Source organism: Sciurus vulgaris (genome assembly GCF_902686455.1).
Source record: "Sciurus vulgaris genome assembly, chromosome: 11".
In the NCBI taxonomy this organism is placed as follows: Eukaryota; Metazoa; Chordata; class Mammalia; order Rodentia; family Sciuridae; genus Sciurus; species Sciurus vulgaris.
In genome coordinates, this window is record NC_136472.1 from 45820856 (window position 1) to 45842500 (window position 21645).

The window sequence follows — 21645 nt, forward strand, 5'->3', positions numbered from 1 at the left end:
CAAATTGATAAGGGAAAGAAATTTTTAATGCTTCATCCTCTAGAACAATTAGTACTTTCATTATTGAATAAGGCTGTAAGTTGGCTATTTATAACATAGTGATTTTGCAGTATTATTAAAAAATAAGTTTTCAAGTTGTTCAGGCGAAGTAGCAACTCTAAGGAATCACATGAAGAAATGCATTCTCATACAAATAAAGCTAGAGAAGAATGAGAAAATTAAAAACAAACTCCTCTTTGAATAATAGGGATCATGATTTTATTGTGACTCTTGATTTTGCAATGGTCTAAAAGCATAACAGTATGTCTCTGACAGGCAGATGTGTGTAGAAGACTGCCTAAGCTTAGTCAGTTTCTTTAATGTGGCATCTAGCTAGAATGTGCCTAAATTTTAGCTCTTGCCTGTCAACATTTCATTGTGAACACCAGTTCATGTTCATGTAACCAAATCTTCACTGTTTTATAGTCAAAGATTAAAATCTCTGGTTTTCCTTTGGGGAAATGGAATTCTTTATTGCTCACATTTTGTTTGAATATTGCTTATAAATTCTAACAAGGAACGATTTTATTAAAAACAGACAATGTAAACAGCGGCCCTTTTAACCAGTGATTCATGCACTTGGTCTGTCTTCCACTACAAACAGCAAGTATGTATAGATTACAATGGGACTGGTTGCCTGCAAGGCAAGGAAGGAATAAAAACATGTGACCAACAACAGGTTTTTCTTCTGACTGGCACAAGGAGGTATTGGTCTCCTTCCTATTTGAGTCTCCTTTCTGAAGAGCTCTACTAAAATTAGTCAAATGGAACAAAGGAAGTGCACTTACTCTTTTTAAGTTGAACAAGAAAATAATTGCTGCTCACCTTGCTCTGCTTTGTCAGCAGAGATTAAGGTCACAGCAGTGGGAGCCTGAGATTCACTCTCGGTTGACTGGAAGAGCGAGGTAGATTGGCTCAAACTCTTTGAATGAGCATAGCTCTGCGCAAGGCAAGGCAAGGATCTCCGAGACGGTTTTAATGAAGTTTCCTTCGTTATCTCACTTTTGCTTACATTCATACCTGCAAAATCAAAAAGGTGAGCTTTATGGGGCTGGGGATATAGCTCAGTTGGTAGAGTGCTCGCCTCGCAGGCACAAAGCCCTGGGTTCGATCCCCAGCACCGCAAAAAAAAAAAAAAAAAAAAAAAAAAAGGTGAGCTTTAGAAATAATCAGATTATCAGAGTTCAAGAAACAACTTTCATTCTTGAGATAGTGAAGCAAGAATTAAGACTAGGCAGTCAGTGTAGATAGGTGATCCGCTCGGAATGAGAAAATGGAGAAGGATTTGGATCCGGGAAGTTGGAAGACTGTCCCTGGGAGGTTGAAATGTTCAAGTCTCCAGAGCCCTTTGATTACCAAAATCTCCTACCTATACCACCCCTCCCAAAAAGTTGTTAATGAGCAACTCCTGAATAGACACGGAGCTGCTAATTAATGCCCCCTGGGCTCCTGCTCCCTTCCTGCTCAGCATTCCACCTAGGCCCTTCCAGCCCACCTGCTCCTCACCTTCTGGCCCCCACCAGCATCTCCCATCACATGTGCAGGATGGGGGGAAATGAACAAGACAAGGGAGAAGAATGCAGGAGAACAAAGAAACTATATGTATAAAAGGGTCAGGACTTCCTCATCCCACGCCTTTGGGTCCCCTTCTTCCTATAAGGAGAAGTCTATTTTACTATACTTTAAATAAAACATCCTACTTTCTACTCTACACTGGCCTCGGTGCTTCTCTGGTTTTATACTCTAACATTTGAGGAAGCAGAACTCATCAAGGTAATGGGCAGTATCAACAGTTGTTTCAGGAAAACCTGAAAGTACCATGTAGCTTTTAGAACTGTTTTATTTCTGTTCTGTTAAGGGAAAATGTTGAGATTTTTGTCAAATAGTTCTGAGAAATAAACAGCTTCTCTTCCAGTTTGAGCTTTTAATATTTTTTTTTATTCTTTGAAAAAAGAAAATGGACATTCAGGGAGTTACGACAATAATAATTTGTATTGTCTTTCGATAAACCTTACCATTTAGATTTTCAAGCAGTTAAATAAATAGAACCCAACACATGCAAATTACTGTTACTAAAGAGAGTTCTTCTTTCTCTACCCCTTAACCACATACATAATGCATTAATAGTGATTGCTATGATTTGGATCTGGAATATCCACCAAAGGTTCATGTGTTGAAGGCTTGGACCCCATGCAGCAATGTTCAGAGGTGGAGTCTGGAGAAGTGATTGAATGGTGAGGGATCTGACTTCATCAGCAGAATTAATCCATTAATATATTCATAATTTGATGACATTATTGGGAGAATGGTGGAAATGTAAGAAGTGGGACCTCATTGTAGAAAGAAGATCACTGTGTTTTAGTCAGTTTTTTCACTGCTCTGTGAGTAAAGGACCCGACAAGAACAACTGTAAAGGAGGAAAGGCTTATTTCGGGGCTCATGGTTTTAGTGGTCTCAATCAATAGACAGCAGACTCCATTCCTTGGGGCTCGAGGTGAGGCAGGACATCATGATGGAAGAGTGTGGGAGAGGGAACCAGCTCACATAATGATGAGGAAGCAGAGAGAGAGAGACTCTACTCTCCAGATATAAAATATATACCCCATAGCCATGCCTCCAATGAATGGCCTCCTCACCCCACCTGCCTCCAGTTACCACTCACTTAATCCCATCAGGGATTAATTCACTGATTAGGTTAAAGGTGCAACCCAATCATTTCCCCTCCAAACCTTCTTGCATTGTCTCACACGTGAGCCTTGGGGAATATCACCTCTGAACCATAACAATGAGCATGCTCTGGAATATAGATTTTCCTTTCTCTCTCTCTCTCCTTCCCAGGTGCCGTGAGGTGAGCAGCTTTCCTCCACAGTGCCCTTCCAATAATGATGTTCTGCCTTGCCTCAGACCCAAAGCAAAGAGGCCAGCAGGATTGTGGACTGACACCTCTGAAAACTGTGAGTCATAAAAAATCTTTGTTCCTTTAAGTTGTTTATGTCAGGTATTTTTGTTGCAGTGATTTAGAGGCTGGAAAGAGGTAGCAATAGTTTGGCGTGAAAGCTGGATAGTAAGCAGAGATCAATATTCCTGTGCTCCTGTAAGAGTCCCTTCCATCTAGTAGCAGTAGCCCCCATCACTGCTTCACTCCAAAAAAGAATGCCCCCTTTTCCAGGTCAATCCTCATCCCCAGAACTGTAATCTCCAAATGTCTTTGGATTCTATTATTTCGGACAGTGTCTTACACCCAGATTGCTTCCTTGAGAATTTATATCCAATACCAGAAAAACCCACTTAGCATCCTCCTCAGCTTTCTCTATGGAAAATTCATTTTCCTCCATTTTCTTACCCAAGCCTAGCCCTGCCACTTACCCCCCGCCCCCATCAACAACACTGTTTCCCTTGTAGGTTCTTTCCCTCCTACAGCCTCCTAATTCAGGCTAATCTGCTTCAGATGGAGTAGGTTTCCTCCTAACTGCAAACTGCCTCTTTCAGTTCATTCTTCTTTATCTTTCCTCCCTGAAACAATAAATAACAAAAACCCTTACCTTCCAAATTCCCGTTATTAGTCTATTCCCTTATTCTTCCTTGCTACTGTCACCTTCAGGTTATTTCCCATGATCCATAACAAATTTGACTTCTAAGATACATCTCTCCTCTTTATTTTCTGCCACACTATATGTTTTTTCTGTTTAGCTTTTAAAGTTCCATATACCTCCTGGAATGCAGGTTCAATGAGGGTATTGATTTTTGTAGTTGTGTTTATATGCAGTGTCTAAAGGTGTTCTTGGCTCCTGAAAGGCATCAACAAATATTTGTGGGCCAAATGGGCATTTGAAAAGTCAGCTGACTATGCCTATAACACTGAGTGCTCATTAAGAGCAGCCTATCTCCATTGGCACTGCCAGTACCTGGAAGGTTGGGCTGTGACTCAGCTAGTTCAGTAAACTTATTTTCTCTTCAAGTTCTGAAAACAGAGTTTTACAGCTCCATTTGCAACACAAAGGAACTGGATCAACCTAGTGAATGCCATAGAATTCAGAGCTTTATAATGTTTTTCAGGAAAATGGTCCTCACATTCCCCCGTTCACTCTGCATGCATAGATATAGCTTTTGCAAACTGCTGGATCCTGAATCACTCCCTAGTTTCAGGCTGACATCTGACTTAAGCAGTTGATATGTGTGATTTTTGCATTCTGAAAACAAAACCATGAAATCACCTTACCTCAGTGCTTTGTCTGGATCTCAGACCACAAAGGGCAAAGGGTCTTATTATTACTCTCAATTACATGCCAGGCTCTGAGGTTGGTGCATTTATTTATTCATTGGGGGATATTTATTATATAAAATATTCTCTTTTAAAAGGTTTTAAATTACAGAGGTAAATAGAATAAAAAGCCAAAATCATTTTTCCTCTGGTCCCCAAATTCAGTCTCCAAACTAAATAAAGCAAATGTTATCACTTTACTAATATTTTCTGTGTATTCCTATGCATAAGCATGTATAGAAATAGTTTTCTTACAATAATGGGGGTGCACAGTGTGTTGTCTTATACATTTGCCCACTTAATTTGTCTTGAAATTTTTTTCCCTTTCAACCCACACAGATCTATCTCAGACTTTTTATTTTATGTATTTATTTTTGGCACTGAGTATTGCACTCGGGGGTGCTCTACCACTGAGCTGCATAACCTGCCTTTTTTTATTTTTAATTTTGAGACAAGGTCTCATTAAATATCCCAAACTAGTGATCCTGCTGCCTTACCCTCCTAAGTCACGGGATTACAGGTGTGCACCACCATTCCAGGCTTACTTCAGCCTTTTAAATCTACCTCAAACTATTCTTCAGTATGAATAAACCATAATTCATTTGATCATTCTTCCATCAGTGGACACTTAGGTAATATTAAATAATTCACTTCAGAAAGAATATTCCTTCCAGTATACTTACATATGCCTTGTCCTCACACATTATTTCTCTAAGAGGAAAGACTTTGAGGTAGAACTTATAGGTTGAAAGTCATGAATATTTATCATTTGGATAGGAAATGCCAAAGGGTCCTCCTTTAAAGCTTTATCTTTCACACTTCCACAAACTGCCCAAGGGTATATATAGCTCAGGGGCAAAGTGGTTTGCTTTGCATTTGCAAAGTCCTGGGTTCAATACCCCTGTTTCAAAAAAGAAAAATTTAAAATAAAAAAACCCCACAAAAACAAACCAAAAAAACATGAACTGTCTAAGACAGGATCCAATTCTTATGCCTTGGCCAACTCCATACCATCAATATTTTTGATTTTGGACAAAATGCAAAGCCAACAAACAAAACCCAAAGGCCTCATGTTTTAATTTTCATTTTGCAAACTCAGCATGATTTCATCTATTTTCTAGCCTATTATTATGCTTAAGGACTATTCTACATGTGTTGTTAGACTTTTGCTTATTAATTAATAATTATTGATAGTATTTCATTTAATATGTGTAATATGTATGTTTCATTTCATTTTATAACTTTTTTTCATTTTTCAATGTAGTTTTAAAAGAGGTGATGCCAATAGGTTCTTTCTATTTATTTATTTTTATTCGTTCTAATTGGTTATACATGACAGTAGAATGCATTTTGACACATTGTACACAAATTGAGCATAACTTCTCATTCCTCTGGCTGTACATGGTGCTAAATCACATAAGTAGTATAATCACACATGTATGTAGAGTAGTAATGTCTATATCATTCTACTCTTCTCCCCATTCTCACTGCCCTACCTCTCCTCTTTGAAACAATCCAAAGTTCCTTCATTCTTCCTTACCCCTTCCCTACCTGCTCCCCACTATGGATCATAATCTGCTTATCACAGAAAACATTCAGTCTTTGGTTTTTGGGGATTGGCTTATTTCACTTAGCATGATATTCTCTAGTTCCATCCATTTACCTATAAATACCATAATATCATTCTTCTTTAAGGCTGAGTAATATTCCACTGTGTATACATACCACATTCGTATTAGACAGACATTTTGATTTCTACTAACTATGGGGAAACAAAAACTAGAGACAAAAAACAACATGCCATAAATTATACTAATAAATGACAAGAAAAAGGGTTTATATTCCAAGCATTTCCTAACACTAAAGTTATCCCATCATAATGCATGTGCAATTTAGTTTGAAAATCCTCAAAACAGCATCCATTCGCCTCAAAATTCACAGATACTGAAAGGTATCACTCAAAATCCTATATGTACAGAGGTTAAATACAGAAAGAACAATATAGATGCAGATTTGTCAGCCCCTTCCACTCTCTACACCCATCCACCTGACATCTGATTCTCTACATTAAAGTAAATTCCAAATGTAGTAGCTAAGAAGTGAAGAGAATAATGCAAATTCTAAAGTATATAGAGAATTCATGTATAAACTTTAGCCTTATATTTACTTATCTTAATTTCACTTTAGAGATGGAGTACAATTAGGGTTATCACAGCTGTGGGCAGGTAAAAAATTGAGGAGAGGTATATTTTTCATAATTATCATTTTTTATCATAACAAAACTAGCTACATTTCACTCACATGGTTCAGGTCAATAGAAATCTTATTTTGTAGTCGTTTGATGAATAAGATCCAAGTTTCTAAGGAACTCTCCAAACACATGAATTCAAATAAAATCAAGGAAAGAAACCAAGGTGCATGGCTCTTAAAGGCCAATAGGAATCTTGAAAAAAAGTAACAAGTCAATTTTTGAAGTCAGTTATACCAAAATGAGATATGGTTAAACAGATGAAATTCAGATAAACCTAGGAGTGGGAATTTTATCTTTTGCTTTATAGAAACATGTTTTCTTTAATTTTACAGTAACTCTCAGTGTGCAAATGTGACCTAGAAGAGGATGCAAGAAAGAACTATGAATTGACTAGAAGAATAGCAACCAGTCCCTTAGCTTTCTGGAACCCCTTAATGATAAGGAGAAAACATTTTATTTTGGATAGGAATTCTCTAAGGTACACTGGGTTACCATCAAAATGCTATATAAATTACCTGTAGTTGAGGACCAACTGATGGTTTCTATCTATCCCAGAAATGGTATAGGGCAAACCTCTGCTAGTAAGTTTTTATGCCAATTAATTCTTTTAAATATGGTATTACACTTTCTTTTATTTAAGAAACATTTATAGTAGGGGGTGCACCATGGTGCATGTCTGTAATTCCAGCTACCCTGAGCACTGAAACAGAAAGCTTACAAGCTTGAGGCCAGCCTGTGTAAGTTAGTGAGAACTTGACTCAAGTTAAAATTAAAGCAAACATGGAGAGTTGGAATATAGCTCAGTAGTAGAGTGCTTGCTTAGCAAGTGGGAGGCCCTAGGTTTAATCAAGTAATGGGAAAAGAAAAAAAAAAAAAAAAGAAAACACTGATACATAATATTAAATGGTTAGATTTCTGTCTGGGTCCTGGTCCAGACCATGGAAATTGATAATAAATAAATAAATGAATCCCCAAAGAATATCAGTTCATATGTTTTCCCCACCTAGGGTGCACCAGTAGCTTCCTATTCTTTCTTGTTTACTACACTGCAAATAAAGTTTTCTCCATTGCTATAAATAAAGGTCCTAGCCTTTGATCATGTTTATAAAAAATTAATAGTTACTTTGGGGCAAGAGGAGATGCAGATAAAGACAGAGGTGGTTGATAGCTATTGGCTCTGTTGAGAACAGGGTGATATCTGTGCAGCTAACTGTCTTAATCACCAGGATGCAGGCAGTTGCGACTGCACCCTCAAGAGCCAATATAGCACAAACAGGACTGCTGGGCCCCATGCTTATCCAGGTTGTTAAGAGATATTTGTCTGAGGAATGTGCAGCTGCCTAGAAACCTTATCTATCAAGGACAGGGGGGCCTAACTCCGACTCATCTCCTGCATAGTTCACCCCTTCCCTCCTCCCTTCTTCCTCTAGGACCGTTCAGTTCTGGTGGGATCCAATGAGAATCAAATAGATTGGCAGGACCCAATCAGAGGAGGACTAATGTTTAGCTGTTCAAATGTTAACCAATAACGTACAGGTCTTTGTGCGTGAATGCTCGGAAATCTCTTAAATAGAGGACTTTCTCGTCCCTTGGGGCTGCTCCATCCCCCCAGCCATTGTATCGGTCTGAGGGGCTGGTTTCGGTCCAGGCTTGAGCTTGCTTTAATAAAACCTCGTTGTGTGATTTGCATTACCGTGTGTTCACTTTGATTCTCCAGGGATTAGTCGGAATACGACCCTAACGGATCAAGTGTGAATGCTTTCTGTATTTCCTGAGCCTGGGGTGCTGGTCTCTGCCAGACAGGCTTGACAGGCAATCTGTCATAAGACTATTCACCTTATTCCATTGGTTCCATCATGTGGCTACAAAACACATCAACTTCTATATTTTCCTTTCTCATATTTAAATACAAGTGAAAGTTCCAACCATTCTGCAGGTGAAATATGACTATCTTATTGATGGATATATTTTAAAAACTAATATGGGGTGAGACTAACAATTATGTTTGACAATGCTGAATTTTCTGTTATTTGTTTCATTGCTGTCTTACCTTATTCACTCAACAGATATCACTGGGGTATTCCTTCTCTGCAGGCATGCTGCTGATATTGGGCATATAATGGTGGACAAGCAGGCACAGAATTCCTGCCATTGTGGGACTTTTATTCTATACAGTTAGACATTTGCTGAACAAATAAATATATATATATATATACATATAAATTGCCGGAAATGCTATTAAAACACAGGCAGCATTACATCATGGAGAATAACAAAGCAAACCTACTCTGAGAAGTGGTGAGCAACATTTTCTCTGAAGTAGTGACAGGTTAGACCAAAAAGATGCAAAGGAACCTAACAGATGCAAAGGTATTTGTTTGTATGTGGGTGGGGGGTGCTTTTATGCAAAATTAATAACATACATGAAAACCTTGAGGTCAGAGAGACTGAAATATATTTACAGAAATGGAGAAAAATCTATTTGTAGTACAGGAAGCAAGCAGAATAGAAAGTTACCGGTGCAGTTCAGTTGGGAAAAAAATATGAACTAATGTTCTTTGGGTATTTATTTATTTATCCTTAACTTCTACAAATTTATGTCCATGTACTTCTTCTGAATAATATTTTTTTAATTCACAAAACATTTTTTAATAATGTCCACTTCAAAGATGTAAAATAAAATTGGGAGAGAGAAGAAATTTGCTTACTCAGAATCATGAATCTAGCAACTGGCAGAACCTAATTCTAAAGTTATAACTATTTTACTCCAAAAGCCATAATCATTTTGGTACACTACATAATTCCTTGTGTTCCCCAATCCTGGATGGTTCATTACCACTACTTTACTTGGTATGAATATCAGACAAATTTTAAGGAAGAGTTCTGAATATATTATAGAAAACCTCAGAAACTATAATTTTATCTACACAGTCTTAGAAAACTGGGGAATATATTTTGGTGAAAGATGAGCATGTTGTACTTCATACATATAAATAGGAAATATCTACCCAACAGTCCTAAATTTCATTTCTAGTGCTGACCTTTAAAATAACAAATCTAAGGGTACAGGGTGTAGCTCATAGGTAGAGTGCTTGCCTAGCACTCATGAGGCCCTGGGTTCTATTCCTAGTACCATAGAAAAACAAAAACAAAGCCAGATATTCATAATATAAAACTTTCCATGAGTTAGCAATGTGCATAACTGAGTTACACAAAAGTATAAATATGATTTTCCAAGACTGATTTTCATTCATCTAGTGATTTTTTTTTAATAATTCCAAATAATTCTTGAGTTCTTTCTCTAATTTTTTATCTTTATTTTATTTTTACTTAGTTTTCCCTTATTTGGGGGGTATAAAATGGTGCTCAGTCACAGGAGAAGCAGATACATAAGCAAAGTGTTTGGATCCAGTGAAAGGTATGCACAGGGTATTACAAAATCATCCACAAGGAACCCTGAAACCAGGAGGTAACATCAGCAAAGCCATAGAAGAGCTAATACTTTTCTGATGTTTCCTTCTCCTAAGTTTTCATTTATTTATAATTATTGACTTTAACACATTTTCTTCAAAGGATTATGCATACAAAACAAGGAAGTCCATTGCTGCCGAAAAGATTTGTTAAATGCAGTACTTAAAGGAAATAGAGAAAATAACAGTAAAATAAGCAAAGATCCTCCCAAACACCCTTCATTTTCCTTCCCAAGTATCTTTTGCGGAGTGCTATCTTATATCCTGAGCTATCAAAAATTTCCAAAGCTATCTCACAGATCATCTTTTCTAAAAACCAATGCAACCTAAGCAGAAAGTCTGATATCCTAGAGTTCTCAAGGCTCAAGGGCACAAAGTTTCTCATTCAATGTCATCACATTTCTGCTTCAAATTTCCAGAAGTATCTGCTCTTTACTTGACTTGATTAAAATTATCCCCCCCCCCCCCACAACATTTTCAGGCTTTTTTCCTTCTGTTCAAGTTGTACTACTTTTTTTTTTTTCTATGCATTTCATGAGTACACATGAATAACATTAGATAATTACCTATCTAAATCTAATTACTAGAAAATAGAACAGAGTAAATGTCAGTTTTGCTGGGCATATACAGTTCCAGAGTTCAAAGATAAACCTCTAAGACCATAGAAAATGTGCTGTATCCTATATTTAGAACATATTTTTCTAAAGCAACAATGAGTACAAATTCCAACTGTTCCAAAAGCACTTTGTAATTGCTCCCATATTTAAAAGAATCTGATGAAATGACAGTTTCGGTTGGATACACACAAAAGTTGAAGACATGTAATTGCAAATAAGATATCCTCTACAAAGGCTTTCACATAATTTGTGACTGACCATGTTCCCAGGAGGGAGAGTTGTTATTCAGACACCATTAAACTCAATGGGCATTGAGCTGATATGAAGTTCTTAGTTGGAAAAAGAGATCCTTAGAAAACCTTAAAGGGAAGATTCAAGAATAAAGAAAAATTGGTCATTGTTCCCAGCACAAAGTACACATTTTTCAAAAGATGTACCCTCTTGGTGAAATTTCTCTTCAAGGAAATGAACTCATATTAAGGACTCATGTGAAAGAAAGAAATATTTAGTATGTTATATAATGTTAATCTTAGAAAATGAACCAAGTAAATTGTTTGAAGAAACTGGAATATTTGTAGCAAAAGAATTTGATATTCCTACCAAATAGATTTTAGATTATATCCATAAAAGGTGAAATTTTAAGATAATAAATACATTTGTATCCTATATGCTTTAGTAGGACTTTGCAACTTTATCAGAAATATTTGAAAATCGATGGACTAAGAGTAAGAGTTATCCTGAGATGTTGCTTAATGTTATAAAGTTTCATAAAATTTAGGGGAGGGAAAGGGGAAACAGGAAAATGAAACTTACTGAATTATATTGTTATACTGTGTGCATGTATAAATTCCACCATAATGTACAATTATAATGCACCAATAACAACATGGAAAAGATTTTAAAAATTTGTATCTCTGATGGGCAAAAGAGGAATAAAATGATAAGTACAAATCTAAAAGAAAGAATTCACTTTTCTATATTAGTGTATATAATGAAAGCATATTTAATTGTATAATAATCATTGGGAAAAACCTTAGATAACACATTCTAATTTGTCTCCCTTGTCAAAATAACTGTTCCTTCATTTTCTTTAAAGTGACATTTCTGATTTATTAGTTGTGCCATTTTTGGTGGAAGTTATTGCTACTGATAAAAGCACCATTGAGTATTTTCAAATTGCCATTTGTATGTTATTAATACTTCTCATAATAGTCCCATTAGGACTTGTCTGCATTTTATGTATAAAAGTCCCCAGACACAAAGGACTTAGGAACTTGTCTCAACTCTCATATCCAGGAAGTATTGGAGCCTAGAACAAACCAAAATTCTTCAGTCTCTCCTCTTGCAATACAACATACTATTTCTTTGTTTACTCAGAAACTTATTTTGCAACAGTTTTCTCTTCACTTACTCTTTCATTTTAATCTCATTTTGAAAAAGAAAAGAAGAAACAATGTCTATTGTATCGAAATTCTAGGGATGGCAAAATTAGAGTACTCAAAGAAAGTTTAGCAAAAGAAATATTTGCAAGGGAGTGACCTATATTAATCAATAAAGGTTAGCAAGGATCAGAAACCTTTATCACACTTAGACATGAAGGAATAACTACAGGATCTTGGAGACAATGACAGCTGGGAGAGAGGAAATCTGGCAAACTACATGGATCTGCTGGATGGAGGAGAGCAGCCACAGCTAACCCACAGACTGTCAAGGATCCAGGAGGAACAACACCCAACCTCTCTCTTGTCAGCACCAGATCTACCACTTCTAACTCCACTGATCAAAAATAATAAACAGTAGATGGAAGACAGGGGAACCTGTGGTTGTCACAGCCCTTAGATATCTGCTTCCAGAGGTGCATAGCCATGTGCTAAAAGGTGAAGGGTGGATAGACGAATGGAGATTATCCACTCCAAATGCACAGATGCATAATCAGAGAAAAACTTTCAGCATGACCTTTGGGAGTAGAAAGCAGCATATGCACTTTAACCACCTGAGAATAAATTTAATTCTCCCTCCATATCATGAGAACTCTGGGACATATAGAAGTAAAAAAAAGAAGTAACTATAGACTTTAATGTACTTTTGATCTTGCTTACTAGGTGCAAGATGCTAGGCAGGACTCAAGGGTGATTAATACGTACCAGCCCTTAAACAAGAGTAACTAGCAAAATCAAAATTTATCTCATTCAATTAAAATATACTAGGATGCTTAAGAAGAGGTCTCTAGCAATTTTAGGGCAAGACAGAATACTGAAAGATACAAAATTTTGAAGGGTTTCATAAATTAATGAAATTTGTATTTAAAATCCTGATAATGGAATGAATATCCTTAATTTTACTTTCATCTTTGTGCCCTGTTCTTTAATTTGCAATACTTAAACAGAATTTTCCCCATTTTTTGCTTGGAATGCTTTACTTCTGCCTTCTTCAACTAAGTCACACATAAAGACTGTTTCATAGTTAAAAATCTTCCTTGCTATAGGAAAAAGTCCATGAGGGGTCAAATACTTCTCCTAAATAGACTCACTTTTTTGTAAATGTTCTCTGAACAGCATGTACTTTCACTATAATAGAACTTCACATGTTTGTATTAATTTAGTTGATGTATTTTAGCCTATGGTCTCTCTAGTCCTAAGGTTTATTCTATGAGGTCAAGATTCGTGTTGGTTTTATTCGTATACATAGCTTTAGTACCCAGAACTGGGTCAGCACACACAGAATCCAAATGGCTGTGTCCTAAAGAAAAGACCAAGAGAAGTATATAAGCAAAAATATATATATATAATGAAAGAATGGACATTTTTTTAAGCTGTCTGTTTTATCTCAACTCCCTAAGGTTTCCCTCCCAGTAATGGGAACAAAGCCCTTAAAGCTGTTCTCTGTTCCCAAACAGAGAGTAGAAGAGTAAATTGAGCCTGATAGCCAGATAGTGCTCAAACAGTAGGATTACCAGAAACTATTGACCAGAATCTACAGCCTGTTGTAAAACATTGTGAAACATGTTGTCAGCAAACCCAGACCCCCTTTGAAATTTTCTGGCAGCTTTGTTCCCCCTTTTCCCCCTTTCATGTGTGACCCCTCCCGATGTGTGGTTTCTGCCTTTATAAACCTACAAGATTTTCTGCTAGGGACTCGACTCCTGGAGTTGGGTCCCAGCGCGCTGGAATAAACACCTCTTGCGGTTTGCATCAAGTGACGCCTCCTGCGGTTGATTGGGGTTGCCGTCCATCCATGGGACAGAGTTGGGGTTTCCTTTTGGGGGGCCTTACATTTGGGGGCTCGCCCGGGATAAGATGGCCCCCCCTCATCCGCGGAGTCGACCTTGGAGGTAAGAAGGGGTACCCTGAAGTTGTCTTTGTCTTGTGTTTTGTTAGTTGGTCTGGTTCTGTGAGCGCGCTTTCGGTTTCGGTGGCAGCCGTTCGGTGACTCGTGAGAGTGGCCGAACAGTGGCCGGCAGACGTGCCTGGGGGGCCACAGGTTGCAGCCCTGGGGGACGCCCTAAGGGTGGAAGGAGAGCCAGGGACGCCTGGTAGTCTCTGTCGGTAAGGGCGCTGATGGGGTTCAATTGGTGGATCAGAGATTGGCGCCCGTCTGTATCTGGTTCTGTTGTGTGTTTGTGGCAGACAAGGTGGAGGAAGGGTTGGAACAACTGGGGGGTTCTCGGACCGGGCTACTCTCGGGTGGACCCCAAAGGTTCCTTCTCTGGACTCCCCCTCCCGACAGCCCTGAAGGGTAACTTAGCAAAGTAGCTTCAGTCTCAAAAGTAATGAAAAATAAGGTCTCATAATTTTAACATCCAACCTGTCCGGATGAGATGGCTAAAATGCCTTAGACACAGAGTTTCTGTTAAAACCTGTTAGATCCTTCCAGATCTCAGTCCAGGCTTACATTGAAATATAAATAAAAGAAGCCTAAAGGCTCAGTAGGAGACCAGTCTCAAACCCAGGGAAAGAAAAGGTAAAAAGAGTCTTTAAAACTCCAGCAAAGTAAATGCTATATTTTTAATTATATGTTTTTTTTGAGCTCATGATTTTTTGATCAGTTCTATTTTTTATTCAACTAGAGTTTTTGAACATCTGTTACACTGCAATGGAGATTCACCTATAAAGTTACAAGGGCTTGATTTTGTGTTATTTGTATGTTGTGCTGTCTGATGTCATGTTTTGTCTGTATCAAAACTGAGCGTTCCTAAAATTAAAATTTAAAAATGGATCCAGATACTTTTAATTCACGTGATTTAAAAAGGTTCAAATTGGGTAAACTAATAAGAGTAAAATGTCTTTGAAAATAACTTGCAAGTCTCTAGGTGGTCAAGCTAATAAAATATTGATGTTAATAAAGTGTCTAATATCAATTGTTTCTAGGACTTTTCTTCAACAGGAAAGAGACAGCAAATACTGTACAGAACACTTGTCTGATATCTTGGTTACAGAATAAGTGAATTAGAGTTAACATGTATGGGATTACTCTAATGTGTTTGTAGAGACATCTGATTAATTTACAAAGTTAAAAAGCTAATTGTTAAATAACATCGAGTACTTTTAACTCCTTAAATTCCACGGGGTATCATACTTAAACATTATTGGTGTTTTCATAGGTTGGTAAATAAAAGCGTTTAAACTTGCTTTGTGTCATCACTAAACTAAAAACAAGGTTACTAAGAGTTATGTCCTAACAAGTGCAATTCTATATACAAAGGGTCCCAAAAGTTTCAACTGTGTTTCAATTAGAGTACTATAAACAACAGAATATTTAATCTTATTAAAATAGAGTAATTTATCTAAATTCAGAAATTTCATAAGAGTTGTTTCAGAATGTGAACAAAAAGGGAACAACGAATAGGAAAGAGAAAATAAAAGGTTCTGGGTATGGAAATATATTTAGTAAAAGGAAAAAAAAATGTTTCTGGGTAAGAAAGTGCTTGTGTGATGAAATACATGAGGGTCTAAGTAAGTGCTAAGAAAGCCTGTGTAAATAAAGGGCAAGTTTCAACAAGTTTGTGTGTAACTAAGTTGGTTATATGTATGTGAGACAGCTAAAACTATTGAAGGTTTTTCCTAAGGTGAAATACTAACGTTCTGATATAAACCAAAGTTTAATCTATATGGTAGAATGACATGGTAAAATGACAAGGATTTGAAACACTAATTTACTCTTAACTTTGTGTCTATTAAGTTTATTCTTCAGAACAATTAGTCTTAAAAATTGGGGTGTATACAATTATGGTTAAACAACTATTACAGAGTATTGTACTTTGTTACAGAGCCTACATTTCTCTTTAAAAACTCAATTTGGTAAGATAAAAGTGTCAAGGTATTTGTGAAATGGTCACTAGTTGTATATTAAATGTGTTCATATTTTTCAGGACCACAAGTTTTTAAAGCAAGGAATTTATTAAGCTCTGCTATCCTCCAGATTAAACTTGTCTGTAATGGTAATCTTAAACTTATAAAGGGTAAATTTTATTGGGGATTTATTTCTATCATTTAATGTTCTATTATAGGACCTGCTATCAATAGGGTATGTGTAAAATTTGTTACTTTTTACACTGGGATAAAGAATTTCAAATGTAAATGTATTTCTAAACATTAGAGTCTGATTTGTTTAAAGGTTAATATTGTGAAATATGAAAGAAACATGAAAACATTTTGCCACTTAATCACAAAAGGAAAGTTAAAAGCTCTCTCAGCCTTTCTTTGATTCATGTTTTAGATACTATGTTAAATTGTGTTAATTATAAAGTTTATATAGACTCAGGAAACAGTATATGTAAACTACTTAATGGTATTTAAGAAAAAGAAGCAAAGATCAACATCAGAATTAGAACACTTAAGATCTGTAAAGAGCCACGCCTTACCTGAGATAAGGCTCTGCCTCCCACCTCACTGTGTGTAAAATAGCTCCAAAATAAGCCAGACTTCAGCTTATTTAAAGTTATAGTCAAAAGATTGGTTTTTGTTGTAAAAGTACTGTGATCTCAAATAGGGGATATAATGTGGTTCTCAGTCAAGTTCAAGATAGCTATTATACAAGCTGAATATATTTTTACTCTTGCTAATTTCATTTTGTAAAACTGTTACCTGTTAATGTTTTGCAGAAGTAGCTGCTCCAAGAACAAACAACCTAGGTAACTTGTGATAATAAGCCATCACCTATAGAATAGATAGTGGTAACTTCCAGTACTAATGCAGACTCCAGTTAGATAAAAAGGTAAATAACTGTAAAGTTATGGACATTAAAGTTAAAGCCCATTACTCTTAATTTATGACTGGTGAGACTGGCTTGCTGGATAATTAAGATCAAACTTAGAAATTAGAGTTAAATACAGAGGTCAAGAAAAGTCCATATTTGGGTCTTGCCCTCAACGTTCGCCTGAACCCAGGGAGTAAAAAAACTTCTCTAAGGAGCGTTGCAACTCTGGGTCACACAACCTCCTGATCAAGGAGATTGTTGAGACTAGAGGATGAAAAATTATCCAGTGCATCTGCTGCAGAGGAGGGTCATAAAAAAGGGGAAACATCCCTTGATGTTTCTAAAGGAAGTCACCTCATCAAGAGACCCTGCCTAATCAAAGTCACTGGTGGAGCTAAGGAGCCGCTCTTAAGTTCTGTACAAGTGACCCCTGTGGGAACTCAGCTGACTCTTTAACAAAACAGGAACCAGGTCAATTTGACCAACTTGATCTTAGATACCCAGCAAAACAGTTAAAACCAAAATATAGCCATTCTTGGGCATTTAAAGGAAATAATAATTAAATGTAACTTAAGATGTACACTTGTATTAGCCCACTAGAATAAAGGCTGGAAGCTACAAATGAAAGAAAGATTCTTCAGCAAATGTGCCTGATAACTATCAAGAGAAACTGCCAGAGTCAGAAGTTTTTAGTCAGTTTAAGACCTTCCTAAGCTACACAGGTAGACTTAATCTATGTTTGCCAGTATGATTATCTATTCCTAAGTAACAGAAGTATAGAGATCGCTAGTAAACACAGGTTATACCAATAAAGGGATATTTTACAAAATCAGATGACATTAAGTAGCTTAACTATATTTTCTGGGGACATCTATGACAATGTTAAAGTCCCCAAATAAAGGCCTTGTTCTCTCCAGCCTTTGCTAGGCCTAGTTATGGGAACAATTTCTCAGTTCTTCCACCTCCTGGTGAGAGATTAACTTCTGTCATTTTCATGATACTCAGTGGCATGTTTCAGATGCTGCAACATTTACTTTGTGCTAATCTCATTTCAGTACTCATGTCTTTTGTTCTTCTATCATAGAAGCAGCCGCCCCCAGATGACTTTACAAACTGCTCTTCCCCAACCAGGCTTCTTCCTGGGACCCCTTGATTAACCCGATTTTTAGAAAAGGAACTCCAAGCTGCTTGCCCCACGCCACCCACTTCCAGCTCGAAGAAGCTAGAGCGGTCATCGACCTCCTTCCCCAGCAGCATGGAGTTCCTGAGATTAGAGGGGAAAATAAAGCCAGAATTGGGAACAGGTAGTTAGTGTAGAAATAAGGGATCAGGTCAAATTGAGGAAATGGCCATAAAATCATCTGCCTCTGGAAGTTGGAAACTGCCCCTGGAAGAATGGAATGTCAAGGATCTCCAGAGCCCATTGATTACCAAATTTACCTGCCTTTATCAAGAACTGTTTATCAAGGACTGCAAACAAGGGGCTGCTAATTGGTGGCCCGCCCCCTGAGCTCTTGCTTGCCTGAAATCACCTAGTCACCTTCATCAGGGAAAGAATAAGTGCTGTACAGGTACTAATGCTCAGGCAATAATACCAGTCTCTCCGCCAAGGAAATAGCTTTGGAGAAGAGTATATAGAGACAGAAGTTCCATGATTAGAACTTACCAGAAAAGAAAATGGGGAAATGAAAGAATGGACATTTTTTTAAGCTGTCTGTTTTATCTCAACTCCCTAAGGTTTCCCTCCCAGTAATGGGAACAAAGCCCTTAAAGCTGTTCTCTGTTCCCAAACAGAGAGTAAAAGAGTAAAATGAGCCTGATAGCCAGATAGTGCTCAAACAGTAGGATTACCAGAAACTATTGACCAGAATCTACAGCCTGTTGTAAAACATTGTGAAACATGTTGTCAGCAAACCCAGACCCCCTTTGAAATTTTCTGGCAGCTTTGTTCCCCCTTTTCCCCCTTTCATGTGTGACCCCTCCCGATGTGTGGTTTCTGCCTTTATAAACCTACAAGATTTTCTGCTAGGGACTCGACTCCTGGAGTTGGGTCCCAGCACGCTGGAATAAACACCTCTTGCGGTTTGCATCAAGTGACGCCTCCTGCGGTTGATTGGGGTTGCCGTCCATCCATGGGACAGAGTTGGGGTTTCCTTTTGGGGGGCCTTACATTTGGGGGCTCGCCCGGGATAAGATGGCCCCCCCTCATCCGCGGAGTCGACCTTGGAGGTAAGAAGGGGTACCCCGAAGTTGTCTTTGTCTTGTGTTTTGTTAGTTGGTCTGGTTCTGTGAGCGCGCTTTCGGTTTCGGTGGCAGCCGTTCGGTGACTCGTGAGAGTGGCCGAACAGTGGCCGGCAGACGTGCCTGGGGGGCCACAGGTTGCAGCCCTGGGGGACGCCCTAAGGGTGGAAGGAGAGCCAGGGACGCCTGGTAGTCTCCGTCGGTAAGGGCGCTGATGGGGTTCAATTGGTGGATCAGAGATTGGCGCCCGTCTGTATCTGGTTCTGTTGTGTGTTTGTGGCAGACAAGGTGGAGGAAGGGTTGGAACAACTGGGGGGTTCTCGGACCGGGCTACTCTCGGGTGGACCCCAAAGGTTCCTTCTCTGGACTCCCCCTCCCGACAGCCCTGAAGGGTAACTTAGCAAAGTAGCTTCAGTCTCAAAAGTAATGAAAAATAAGGTCTCATAATTTTAACATCCAACCTGTCCGGATGAGATGGCTAAAATGCCTTAGACACAGAGTTTCTGTTAAAACCTGTTAGATCCTTCCAGATCTCAGTCCAGGCTTACATTGAAATATAAATAAAAGAAGCCTAAAGGCTCAGTAGGAGACCAGTCTCAAACCCAGGGAAAGAAAAGGTAAAAAGAGTCTTTAAAACTCCAGCAAAGTAAATGCTATATTTTTAATTATATGTTTTTTTTGAGCTCATGATTTTTTGATCAGTTCTATTTTTTATTCAACTAGAGTTTTTGAACATCTGTTACACTGCAATGGAGATTCACCTATAAAGTTACAAGGGCTTGATTTTGTGTTATTTGTATGTTGTGCTGTCTGATGTCATGTTTTGTCTGTATCAAAACTGAGCGCTCCTAAAATTAAAATTTAAAAATGGATCCAGATACTTTTAATTCACGTGATTTAAAAAGGTTCAAATTGGGTAAACTAATAAGAGTAAAATGTCTTTGAAAATAACTTGCAAGTCTCTAGGTGGTCAAGCTAATAAAATATTGATGTTAATAAAGTGTCTAATATCAATTGTTTCTAGGACTTTTCTTCAACAGGAAAGAGACAGCAAATACTGTACAGAACACTTGTCTGATATCTTGGTTACAGAATAAGTGAATTAGAGTTAACATGTATGGGATTACTCTAATGTGTTTGTAGAGACATCTGATTAATTTACAAAGTTAAAAAGCTAATTGTTAAATAACATCGAGTACTTTTAACTCCTTAAATTCCACGGGGTATCATACTTAAACATTATTGGTGTTTTCATAGGTTGGTAAATAAAAGCGTTTAAACTTGCTTTGTGTCATCACTAAACTAAAAACAAGGTTACTAAGAGTTATGTCCTAACAAGTGCAATTCTATATACAAAGGGTCCCAAAAGTTTCAACTGTGTTTCAATTAGAGTACTATAAACAACAGAATATTTAATCTTATTAAAATAGAGTAATTTATCTAAATTCAGAAATTTCATAAGAGTTGTTTCAGAATGTGAACAAAAAGGGAACAACGAATAGGAAAGAGAAAATAAAAGGTTCTGGGTATGGAAATATATTTAGTAAAAGGAAAAAAAAAATGTTTCTGGGTAAGAAAGTGCTTGTGTGATGAAATACATGAGGGTCTAAGTAAGTGCTAAGAAAGCCTGTGTAAATAAAGGGCAAGTTTCAACAAGTTTGTGTGTAACTAAGTTGGTTATATGTATGTGAGACAGCTAAAACTATTGAAGGTTTTTCCTAAGGTGAAATACTAACGTTCTGATATAAACCAAAGTTTAATCTATATGGTAGAATGACATGGTAAAATGACAAGGATTTGAAACACTAATTTACTCTTAACTTTGTGTCTATTAAGTTTATTCTTCAGAACAATTAGTCTTAAAAATTGGGGTGTATACAATTATGGTTAAACAACTATTACAGAGTATTGTACTTTGTTACAGAGCCTACATTTCTCTTTAAAAACTCAATTTGGTAAGATAAAAGTGTCAAGGTATTTGTGAAATGGTCACTAGTTGTATATTAAATGTGTTCATATTTTTCAGGACCACAAGTTTTTAAAGCAAGGAATTTATTAAGCTCTGCTATCCTCCAGATTAAACTTGTCTGTAATGGTAATCTTAAACTTATAAAGGGTAAATTTTATTGGGGATTTATTTCTATCATTTAATGTTCTATTATAGGACCTGCTATCAATAGGGTATGTGTAAAATTTGTTACTTTTTACACTGGGATAAAGAATTTCAAATGTAAATGTATTTCTAAACATTAGAGTCTGATTTGTTTAAAGGTTAATATTGTGAAATATGAAAGAAACATGAAAACATTTTGCCACTTAATCACAAAAGGAAAGTTAAAAGCTCTCTCAGCCTTTCTTTGATTCATGTTTTAGATACTATGTTAAATTGTGTTAATTATAAAGTTTATATAGACTCAGGAAACAGTATATGTAAACTACTTAATGGTATTTAAGAAAAAGAAGCAAAGATCAACATCAGAATTAGAACACTTAAGATCTGTAAAGAGCCACGCCTTACCTGAGATAAGGCTCTGCCTCCCACCTCACTGTGTGTAAAATAGCTCCAAAATA

At 37.1% G+C, this 21645-nt stretch overlaps 1 protein-coding gene across 2 annotated transcripts in view; it reads right to left on the bottom strand.

The window, feature by feature from the left end:
* The window catches only part of ANO3 (anoctamin 3), a 465390-nt gene that overhangs the window by 202374 nt on the left and 241371 nt on the right, over nt 1-21645 (bottom strand). For both annotated transcript variants that reach the window (XM_079101829.1, XM_079101830.1), the window contains exon 2: nt 865-1059. In XM_079101829.1, the coding sequence (XP_078957955.1) occupies nt 865-1059 (195 nt within the window). The remainder of the gene's footprint in view (nt 1-864; nt 1060-21645) is intronic.